This window comes from Phoenix dactylifera, chromosome 1, assembly GCF_009389715.1.
Source record: "Phoenix dactylifera cultivar Barhee BC4 chromosome 1, palm_55x_up_171113_PBpolish2nd_filt_p, whole genome shotgun sequence".
NCBI classification, from domain to species: domain Eukaryota; kingdom Viridiplantae; phylum Streptophyta; class Magnoliopsida; order Arecales; family Arecaceae; genus Phoenix; species Phoenix dactylifera.
In genome coordinates this window covers 15114732-15126716 of record NC_052392.1, presented here as the reverse complement: position 1 = coordinate 15126716, position 11985 = coordinate 15114732, and the positions used below count along the sequence as shown (strand labels likewise).

The following is an 11985-nucleotide window of genomic DNA, read 5'->3' as shown; positions in this document are numbered from 1 at the left end:
CAAGATAGAAGAGAACCTTAAATGCTCTTTCTTTTGGAATATCTGTTGACTTCCAGAATTTTTTCTTCAGAATCTTGATAATAACTATCTGGAAAAGAGATAAATTTGCACTTATTGGTTACCCACAGCATGCTATTCCACATAAAGCCTATAGTTGTATTGCTAGTTTAAATTAACATGAAGAGTATACCAGATTGGTTGGTTTGATTCTGTAATTGAAACCTAAAATAATGTTTTTTTTCTTCCACCTGAAAGCTTATGTAGTTGTAATGTTTTTTGTTCTTTTTCACCTGGTAAGTGCCTACTAATTGTGCTTATCATATATATCAAATCACAAGAGGCACATGATCCAGAGTGTCAAACTCTGAATTTGTTTATGTGCCACATAACTTGCATTTCTTAAGATCTTCATGTCTGTTTCTGACATTAAAAAAAAAATGATATGTCAGGCTTCATCTCCACATGCTACAGTTGTGCATCCAAGATATTTTATTTTTGCAGAATTTTGCAGACAATATAATAAGTAAATTAGGAACATCTTTTTGAAGGGTCATAGGTGAGTCAGGGGTCCTTAGTGTTTGTTGTTGAGTTGGATTCATTTTTACAAGGCCATATTTTGGACGCAGGTTCGATTTTAGAAAAAATCATTGTCAGGCTTTGTTAATGGTTTTATGACAAGGCTATAAACTTTCCTAACCAAAACATTTGTTGAAACAATAACACATCGTGTTCATTGGAACGAAGACAGAAACAAAACCTAGGGAAGTGAGTAAACCTGCTAAATGGTTTGGGTGTCAGTAAAGGGTTATTTTCTGATGCTATATAGGTAACTTATGTCCCGATCACACTAGTATATTGTAATCAGCTACAACATTGAGTCTGAATATGTTTTTTCTGGAGTGAAGGCAGCTGGTGATACAAGGTTAAGGTGGAAGTGGTGTGGTATCTTTTATTGGGTTTTCTTTTTATTGCTGCTGTTGGCACTAATGTTCATGACATCATGCCACTGCTGTGACTATTATTCATAGTTTCATTAACTCAGTAGTCACTTTTTTTCATTTGATTGGTGTGGTAGTGCTGGCTTAGCATAGGGATTTTGGTCTATGTTAAGGTGCTTATCATCTTGTAACTTGTAACAACTATGGGATGGTGCGGCTGATTCTTTTTGGTATTCTGCTAGGCTCACTTACATAGAGTGCCATTTGGTTATGGCCGATGCTGTTACTTCACCTCCAGTTTCTTTTAACATGTCTTTTTATCTGGAGGGAGCTGTTACTTATTGGAACTTTTGTGCTGAACAGTGTGCTCATGGTGTATTTATGTAGGAAGTGTTCGAAGATGGAGGAGGTCCATGTCATTCTTGAAACTTTTGAGTGTTTTGGGGTTGTCATGAAGTTTTACTGGGGATCTTCCTTTTAGTTCTGGGTTAACTGACTGTATCTGACTTGATCTATTTCTGGCTTGCTGTTTATATAGGTTCAGTTGCCAATCTTGGTGGTAGGCTAACTTTAGCGAGGGATTAAGTGCAATGTTCTGGTGCCGACTGCTGTGCTGGAGTAGCATTGGCATGATATGTATCACACCATGCTCAGCACATATTGACATATATTGGCTGGCACTTTGGAAAATTATTAGCTCATTTGTCCCACTTCTCTCCTTTGTCGTTTTTCATGCATATATTCTCATTCTTGTTTGTCTTTTAACTCTCCCAACTTCCTTTCATCCTTCCATTTCTCTCTCCAAAAAGCTTAGTGCCTACTTAAATATTCCTTCTTTCCTCCATTTATCCAGGTGCCTTTCTGTTAACTTGTGCATGAATTCATTAAAACCTTTGTCTTTGCCCTTGTCAGCTGCTTCTTAGATTCAGATAACATTGATGTAGTATTAGATCATGTTTTGATCACCTACGAAGAAATTGATTTTCAGAATAAAAGGATTGACACTACAAGGTGGTCATGAAGATCCACTGCTTGTGCAAAGTGTTCTAGAATCACAGCACTGAGCGATAAATTCTGTAGTTAGCTTTAAGAATGTCAGATTGAAAATTGAAGCGGAAACTTGAAGCACTTGAAAAATGAAAGTTGAAGGAAGATTCACTCTTCCCCTTTTGGAAAAGGAAATGCTAAATGCTCCATTAATATATATATTTATGTATATATATTAATTTGTACATTATCAGTAACAGAGGGAAGATTAAATCTTTCAGAGAACATTACTGATTTAAGGGCTAGTTCTGCAGCTTGGTATTTTCTCGGTTTCAAGTGGTATTGCCTTATTTTATGGATGGTGTTCTCGGTATCGTTCTAACATACTCCCTTTCTCACGAAGCAAAAACAGATTCTTTGGTGGCAGTGGCACTTCCAGAAACCGGATTCCCATCCTTTTGAAAATTGTTATTGGATATCTATTTCGTAAATTCTTTTAGTATGATATTTCTGGAGTGATTTACTATCTTTAATCTAGTTTAAATATGATACAAGTTTCCCAGTACTAGAAAGCATTGAGACATACAAAACTAAGAGATACTATACGAGAAGGTTAGAGAGCAAGCTGGAAGTGCTGGAGTACATTCTCTATATTTAACATCAATGATAGGATTTGAAGAGGAACCTGCTTGAAGTGTTAGTGTTTTTTCCTCCAAAGCAATCTCGTCGTAAGGGGTTCGAATGTCATCTTAAAAATTTTTAGCATTGCAGCTGACTAGCTTCCTGAAGTGGTTATTTTGTTGTACAAAAGCATATAAGAAAATCTGAAAGTTGTTCTCTTATTCATGGTGTAACACTTGTACTTTATTCAGTTTTAAATATTTCTGAGTGCTATATGAATGTTCCCAAATTAAACAAAAGAGTAAAATGTCAGGTCTCCTGTGCTAAATTGGGTGTTGAAGAAGCCAATAGCAATGTTAAGTAGGAGCAAATATTTGTTATGCGGAAGGCAGACTAGGCAAAAATGAGTTTGATTACTTGCCTGACTTACGATGTATTTTTCTGTCCACTTGATGAATCTTCTGAAGAGATTTTTCTGCATGAGAACCTCTAATCCTTCAACTATTCACCCTATCCTGGGAAATACTTCTCCAAAATGTGCTTCAATTTGACTGCTGGGAACTTTGTGACAGAGTTCTAGCAGGATGGTTTTTCTGCTGTATGCTGATGAGACATTGCTTTTTGATGTGGCAATATGTTTTGGCAGATGGTTAATCTGCAATACTATGATGGATGTTTTCGATGGATCATGTCGGTAAGCTGAGTTCTTCTCGGGAAAATTGCTGGGAAGTCCCTACTCTTTCTTTCTTTTTTTTTCTTTTTTTGCTAAGGAAAAAGGGAAAAGGGGGAGGAAGGGACAAGCCCACCCCCGCATAGTAGTCCTCATTGAGCCCTTCCCCGCCAAAAGAATGTTCGATACAGGCAGAAATGACCGTGTATTGGGCACCCCGGCCAGTTTTACTCATACCCTTCCCACCCATGGGCCTGGCTCGATTACCTCTCTGGGCTCCGGTACGAATCCTCCGTATGAGTACGTCACATCCGGTACCACCGAGGCTACCAGCAAACCAATACGTCCTTTCAGACCCTGTGTCCAAGCAGGAAGTATCCGGTCTCTACAATTTAATCGACGCCTGCGCGTTTCGAACTCGAAATCACTTGGTTGGAAGTAAGGCTATGGTACCACTGAGCTACCACCTTAGTGGCTTCCTACTCTTTCTTTGCTCACATTCTGTCTACACTGCTTTTACCCTCCGAAGATAGGTTGCTATAGAAAACTCCGTGCCACTAGCTATGTACAATCTACAGTTATTTCCTTTCATTTTTTTTTCTAATAAAAAAAAATCTTTTCTTTTCTAGTCTGCACTCTGCAGTCTGTTCATGACCGTCAGCTTGCTTTTCTTTAGTTAGCATATATCCTGGATCACATTGTCTAACATTAGCTGAGAGTCCAAATTGAATTATGGAGGATTGGGACAATATTTTGATTTTCTAACAGCTGGAATAAGAATCACTCATTTCCATGCTCACTTCAAAGATTAGCTTCCTCAAGCTAGATATACCCTAAGAATGGGGGCAATATTTTGATTTCCTAAGGATATGGAATGAAAATGAAACTCTCTCCAATCAAATAATTGGAATGAGAGCCATTCATTTCCATTCTCATTCCAGAATCCGGCTTCCGCGAACTAAACATACCCTAAGGATTGGGGTAATATTTTGATTTCCTGCAGAATTGGAATAAAAATAAAACTCTCTCCAACCAAACAATTGGAATGAGAGCCACTCATTTCCATTTTCATTCCAGAGTCTAGCTTCCTCAAACTAAAGATGCCCCAAGGATAGCCTTGTTGCCTCGACGGTGAGATGATAGACAGGGCACCAGGAGACGGATTTTGGGAGGACCCAACCAAGCCCAAAATAAGAGGTCCGCTGCCAAGAGGCCCATCCATCCTAGCCCACCGCCCCTCCACAATATCTGATTCGAACAAAGTCAAACATATCCACGCAAGAACTGAGCCAGCGTGCGGCTTGAAGGCTCTCTCTCTCTCTCTCTCTCTCTCTCTGCCTCTCCTTGTCCCTCTCGAAATCAATAAAAAAAGAAAAGAGGTCCAAAACTGTACTTCTAGACCCGGTCTTTGAACTTGGCTCGGATGCAGATGAATGGAAGCAGCGATCTACGGCAGCTTTCTAACATTCATGACGACTGTTTTTGTACTTATAGATATATATTAAACGGTAAATTACTTTTTCATCTCTCTAAAGACCCTACTGTAACACGAGGTAGCATGAGAGCCGGGCGGCGCATATGGAGCTTGGACGATCAGAAATGTTTTTATCTTTTATGCTTTAATCAAAAACTTAATTATATAAATTAATTAAAAAAAGGTGGTAAGAGGAGTACTGGTGCAGTTGATTTCCCGATCAGAATGGAGTTACATGAACTCGGTAGGTTTTTTCGGGTACCCCGATGCATTATTCATTAAAAAAATAGACATATCATCCTAGTGTAAATATAGCTGCAGGCAGCAGTATAAATGATATCCTGGAATTCCAGAGGGATCGCAAAAATGAAGTTCTGCACCACATAGCTGGCACGAAAGAAAAATTTACCTTCCTTCCTACAAATCCACATTGGAGCATCGAGCATACAGATGTTGTTGTGGTTCAAATCTGGCCCGAGGGTGACCACACCGATGGAGCCGAAGGAGCCGCCGGTGCTGGAAAGGGGAAGACAGGAGCCACCTCTAGCGCGACGACCGCGGATCTGCACAAAGCATCACCGGTGTTCTCGGTGAAGGCCCTCCGACGATCAAGTTAGAGTGGATAAATTTGGTCCAGCCAAAAAGTCCCTTAGAAATTACCTGACTGAGCTATTTATAGTCTCGGTTGAGCAGCCCAGGTGATGGAGGTACTGTCAGTCCCCATCATAACGGGGCATGGCTCTGAGCCGGATGGCTTGTAGCTCAGGTAGGCCGGTGACGTGCAGTACATCCCATTCTTAAGAACGGTATGGCCGGAGTAGTCAAGGTGTCGTCTGACTGCTGTTGGCTGGTTATGGAGACATAACACGTCAGTGTAGTGGAGTACGGCCACGTAGGTGGGCGTAGACCCGCACATGGATGTGGTTGTTGATGAGGCCGAGCTCGTTAAGTAGCCACGTTATGCGTTTGATGAGGTCGGCTTGGCAGAGACTGGGAGTAGCTCGGTTTTCCGGATTTCGAGGTGTACTCGAGAGAGCGCCCCAAGCTCGAGGGTTGGAGCGTATGCGGTGTATCGCTGGGGTTGGCGCCCCGAACTTAGCTGGGGCAGGTTAGCGATTGTCTGGAGTTGGTGGGACTTTCGGCGGAGTTCTGAAGACGAACTGGCCTCTAGGCCAAGGTGAAGATTCATCCGATCGTCGTTAATGTTTACTAGGCTGAAACTGGAAGGCTTTTTAGTTGTAGACTGGACGGTCCATTTTTCCCCCTATCAGATGTCAAAATGCTTTGAACTTACATAAATTAGATAACTAATCCAGCAATTCATGTCAATGATGTAAATTTACTCTATCACATTTGGAAGATTACATTTGCTCGTCTCTCTTGAGACAACCTATATGTAGAGAGTCGAATAGTGTGAGGAAAATGTCATTAGTATTTCCACTGAGCTACGAGATATTTTTATTTTCTGATTCTAATAGATATATTGATATTAGAGTTGTTATATATATATATATATATATATATATATATATATATATATATATATATATATATATATATATATATATATATATATATATATATATATATATGATTCACACAAAAAAATAAAGGGCAAGAACCTGCAAGAAATTAAAATAGTAGGGTCATGGCTCTAGATCTATGTGGGATTTCCGTTCCTTTTCATTTTAAAAAAATTAAAATTTTATTTATCTTCTTCCAATTTAATTATTTGATATTATTTTTGCCGATCTTAAAATTTTGCTAATTGCATTCAATTGGAATTAGGCGGTCAAATTTTTTTTGAAAGGCTAGGTGGAAGAGAAAGGACTACTACATTTCACTTAGCGAGAGAACTTCATTCATCAGCATCTTGTTGGCTAACATCCAATACGTATAACCATAATGTTTTTTGGATTATGTGGTTCTATATGATCAAACACTTAACCACCCATTTTAATATTTAGCTTTCATTAGTGCTATAGGCACGTGGAATTATTGTCTAATTAGAGAAGAAATGGCAGGAAAAATTGACAAATTCGCCTGCATTTTCTAAGTGGCTCAAAAAATCAGCTTCTTTTTTTGTCTTATATGCAGAAATATTAGACAATCATGCAAGATAAATCAAAAGCCAAACTCGAGAAACCAGCACTGTTGAAAATTCTCAAAATATGCCAAAAAAAAATCTCAGAGTAATAACAGTCGGAAGAGGTGGCCCATAGACTGTCCCATGAGTCATGATGTCATCATAACCAAGATATTTTAGTGTTACATATGATTTTATTATGGGAGCTAGTGACAACCGTAATAAGCTTTTAATTTCATTCCTTATGATCTCCAAGATATCAAATAAATTCATCTACATATAGACTGCAAATTATAGACCGAATAGTGTTGTATAGATGGATTTCTACACCTACCTATGATATTACTTGGAAAAAAAGTAGTAGAAGAAGAAAAAACTCTTTTCATTTTAATATTAAAGAGTTTTTCATAAATAACGCTTCAGGGTGCTCATTGTAGTCAGAAAATCCACCAGACCCACAATGACTAACTTGATAACTCTACAATTAACTGTCTTCAAAGCTTTCAAACTTTCAAGAGATAATGGAAGCCAAAGCAACGAACAGTAGAAGTTTCCGTTTTGCACTCTCTTTTCCGTCCTTCATAGATCCAATTCTCTTAGACTGACCCATAAGAATCAACCGCTCTAATGCTCTATATATATCCTCCCCTCCCACACGGCCTACTCTGCATCCTTGAACCCAACAGCATCATTTCCATTGTCTCTCTATTCTTCCTTGGAGCTCAGGCATCCCATGGGTGAAGGCCCTCTCCACATTGTTCTCTTCCCATGGTTGGCCTTTGGCCACTTGATACCATTCCTCGAGCTCTCCAAGTCCCTGGCAAAAAGAGGTCACCACATCTTCTTCATTTCCACCCCAAGAAACATCCATAGGCTCCCAAACATCCCTCTCCCTCTACTCCCTCTCATAGATTTCATCTCCATCCCCTTGCCGCCATCCGATGACCTACCTGATCATGATGCTGAGGCCACCGCCGATCTCCCCCCGCATAAAGTTCCACACCTGAAGAAGGCATTCGATAAGCTCGACCAACCAGTTGCCGAGTTTCTCGAGCAAGCATCTCCAAAACCCGACTGGATCATCTGCGACTTTGCTTCGTACTGGCTGCCGCCGATCGCCTCGAAGCTGAACACCCCATGCGCCTACTTCAACACGTTCCCATCTTTCTCCAGTGCCTTCTCCGCCGCATGGCAGAGGTCGCCAGAGCAACTCACCGCGACACCCGAGTGGATTCCCTTCCCGACGAAGGTGGCCTATCGTCTCCACGAGGCCCGCTCCTTGGCTAAGTTGGTGCACGACAACGCCTCAGGGGTGTCGGATGAGTATCGCTTCAACTCGGTCGCCAGATGTTGCGACCTGATGGCCGTGCGAGGTTGCATGGAGTTTGATGGTGAATGGCTGAACGTCCTTCCGGAGCTTTACGAGAAACCGATCGTTCCGCTCGGCCTCCTTCCTCCGTCGGCTGATGACAGACCTGATGGCGAAAACACAAACGGAATGGCAAACACCGGCCATGGGAACGTCGTTAAGTGGCTGAACAAGCAGACTCCCGAGTCTGTCGTGTACGTTTCCTTAGGGAGTGAGGCCACGCTAAGCAACGAGCTCGTGCACGAGCTGGCCTTTGGGCTGGAACTCTCCGGCCTGCCCTTCCTCTGGGCTCTCAGGAGGAAGCGAGAAGAGGTAGAGTTGCTGCCGAAGGGATTCGAGGACAGGATCGCAGGCCGCGGGGTCATTGCCATGGGTTGGATGCCTCAGCTGGAGATACTGGCATGTTCGTCGGTCGGGGGTTTCTTCACACACTGCGGCTGGAGCTCCGTCGTCGAAGGCCTTGCGTTCGGGCATCCACTCATCCTCCTGCCCATTTTCGGCGATCAGGGGATCAACGCTCGGGTGATGGTGGAGAAGAAGCTTGGGTTGGAGGTGGAGAGGGATGAGGAAACTGGTTCCTTTACGAGGGAAGCAGTGGCTAACGTGGTGAGGTCAGTGATGGTGGAAGACGAGGGAAAGAAGCTCAGAGAAACAGCTAAACGAATGAGGGAGGTCTTCAGCAACAATGACATCCATGGCCGGTACGTGGATGCTTTTGTTCATTACCTGAGAGATCATGTTTGATGCAGATCATTGACAGTGTAATCAATGGGTCCATCCTTCGCCGTAGCCGTCTAAGGATGTCCAGGCCTTTCCTCCGAGTTTCTGTGTAAGACTAGCAGTACTGGATGCATGTAATAAATAAAGGTTTCATCAAAAGTTCAAGGTTATTATTATGTTGGTCACTAGAAAAAGTATTCTTGGTACTCCTATTAGTGCAATTTACTCAGAAACTTCATGTTCCTATGCAGATATTCATTTCTCTAGTTTTACTATTCTACAAAGTCGAGCTATATGTGATAAAACAAAGAGAATGAACATCAAGTGCCTCTTAAATTAGATCCCACATCATAGCCTGAATATTAAGTGATACATGATAGTGTTTGCTGCCTGAAGGCAGGTTTAACATACAAAAACAGGATTACCCTTTCTTTTATATATAAACAAAACATTACATGGAATGAATAAATAATATATATGTGTTTCCCTCAAAAAAAAAAAAAAAAAGAGTACCCAGAATTGGCACAAGTTGGGTTCCTCGATGAATTATCATAGCATTTTGGCCTCGAAAACACGCCAACCAACCCTTCACAAATCGTGCTAGAGAAATCCGTTCTGTAGGTGCGTTATGGATAGGGAGAGAGCAGTGTTCTTATCCCATTTTCGAGGGCGGTGTTTATTTTGTCCAGATCCTGAACGGGCAGAGGATCCGTGCTCTTCCTTCAAATCCCAAAGAAGTAGTCCATTCGTGCGGCTACGTCCTTGTTTTATATGTTTGTCTTGATCCTAGTCCCTTCAAACTTTAGCTACGTTTCCCTTCCTTCTTTTCTGACCGAGATGACGATTCAACTTCCCACCGCAAAAAAAAACAGAAGCTTTGAACTGACGGATTGGGTGGCGACCCAATATATCCCCTGGCTATATCCCAACGAACAAAAAACGTATTCGGGCGGGCACCATGATAGATTATATAGGGCGGGATTTTTTTTTTGCCATATTTTTTTTATCATATTTTTTTATGCCCATATTTTAAGCAGAAATTTAAGAGTCAGATAAAAACAAAATTTACACGCCAATAGAGACCGTGCACCCTCTTTCTTCCTCATCAAGTGATATGCACTCATCGACTTTCTGATACATATTGTAAACATTTCTAATACACATCCAGCAACAACCTAATACATACCTTCAGATAAATCCATACATAGTTTCCATATTACAGAATTCATCGGTACAATAGTATATGGCTAGTTGATGCACACCTAGTAACATAGTCATCTAACATCCCAATTAAAGCTGATCATGGGCCGGGCTTGGACATAGGAAATGTCAAATTTTACATAAACCCAGCTCGAAGCCTGACTAAAAATAAACAGTGTTTAGGCCCGAGGCCCGGCCCATGATCAGCTCTAATTCTAATACGCAACTCCAGGTAATCGATATACAGTTTTTATAATACACACTCATCTTCTTTCTATTATATATTGTAAGTTTTTCTGATGCACACCAGCAACAACCTAACACATACCTTTAGGTAAATTCATATATAGTTTTCAGAACATGGTATTCACTAGTACACACTGCACAGTCAAATTATATGTACCTAGTAAAATAGTTATCCAATAATTCAATACATGTATTTATATAAATCGATACATAGTTTCCAAAAGGATGAGAGAAAGGGACTCAGAAGGAGAAAGAAAACCTCAACGGTTGGAGACACAACTTGAAGAGGAAGAGGATTGAAGGAGAGGTTTGACGAGGAAGAAAGAGGATACAGATAGTCTTTTTTTCGTGGATAGTCTCTCTTAGCACATGCATTTTTTTCTTTTTTGTAAATTAGAGGACTTATGGACTCCATTAGTAGAAATTTTCTTATTCCTGTTTAACTTTTGGGTTTTTCTTTAAGATAGGTGAAAAATATACTTTTTTGTTTCTGACCTCAAAATGATGGAATTTGGGCTCAATTGCTAGGGAGCTATCCCCTAAAGAGTGTGGTATCACGTCGTAAATCTTGAAAGACTATCTGATTTAAAAAATATATATATCTCAATTGGATGTTGTATGACCAAGTTATGACATCCAAAAATTTGGCCTATAATTTGGCTTTCCGATGTGAAGGATTTTGCTTCTAAACTCTATCCAGTTCTACTCGTAGTGGCTAAAGTAGTTCGCATTCATTTGGAGATCCTTCTAGATCATTGTTGGGCCATTTTTCAATTTGTGCATGTCATCCTTAAGAACGCCATGCTTGTCTTCTTTGTGTCGTTCCACTTTTCTCGGGTGGCTGATGTTCTTGATAATAACACTGCTGTTCATGTTGATAATAACATCGTTGCTAATGTTCTTTTAAGTTCTAGTTCTTTCCCAACTGTTTCTGAAGTCGCATCATCCGTGACTGGGTTTTGGATTCTTCTGTCAAACAAAATTATAAGTGTTTGACTCCCCAGGTTCTTTAATGATATATTATATTATCTAAGGCTAGCTAGTTCGTCCAGAGGTCCTTGTCTCCTCTCCCCCCCAGCACCGACTGGTTCCCACTTTGTCTCAAGACTTCTCAAAAAAGAGGAAGACAGCACCCGGTTGTATACAAAATGATGGAAGAATACGTATAGGAGATGGTAAGCACTGAGTGTTATTATACCCCTTCCTTTTTCTATCTATGTTAATGTATGACAGGATAAAGAATAATTTTCAGTTTCTCCAAGTTTTTTTAGCAGTGAAGTTTCTGTTTAAGTATGCTATCTTTTTGGTCGTGGCTAGATAAAAACCCAGTTGAATAATCTTCCAAATCACAGTGATTTAATGGCTTAGTTTAATTCTATAAACATTTCCTCCAAGTTAATATCAGCTTTTTAAGTAATAATCATTGTCCATATAATGGCTTTATCTCACTCACAATGTATTATATTGGATATTCTTATTATAACACTAATTATTTGTTATGGGGCAAACTTATTTTATCATACATACAACATAGTTGTGATTAATAAATAATAGGTAATGGTGCTATATTGCTGTCGACATGGTCTAAAATTGCTGTTATAACATATGAATATCATCATGAATTAGTGATTTGAAAACTTATGGCTTCTTGGTTATGACCCTATTATAATAGGG

General features: G+C 40.2%; 1 protein-coding gene across 1 annotated transcript; it reads left to right on the top strand.

Annotated features, from left to right (window-relative positions):
- Window positions 1-7509: 7509 nt before the first annotated feature.
- On the top strand, window positions 7510-8889 carry LOC120110142 (putative UDP-rhamnose:rhamnosyltransferase 1). Its single transcript, XM_039124120.1, has one exon. The coding sequence runs from the start codon at window positions 7510-7512 to the stop codon at window positions 8887-8889; it is 1380 nt and encodes a 459-aa protein (XP_038980048.1).
- The last annotated feature ends 3096 nt before the right edge of the window (window positions 8890-11985 follow it).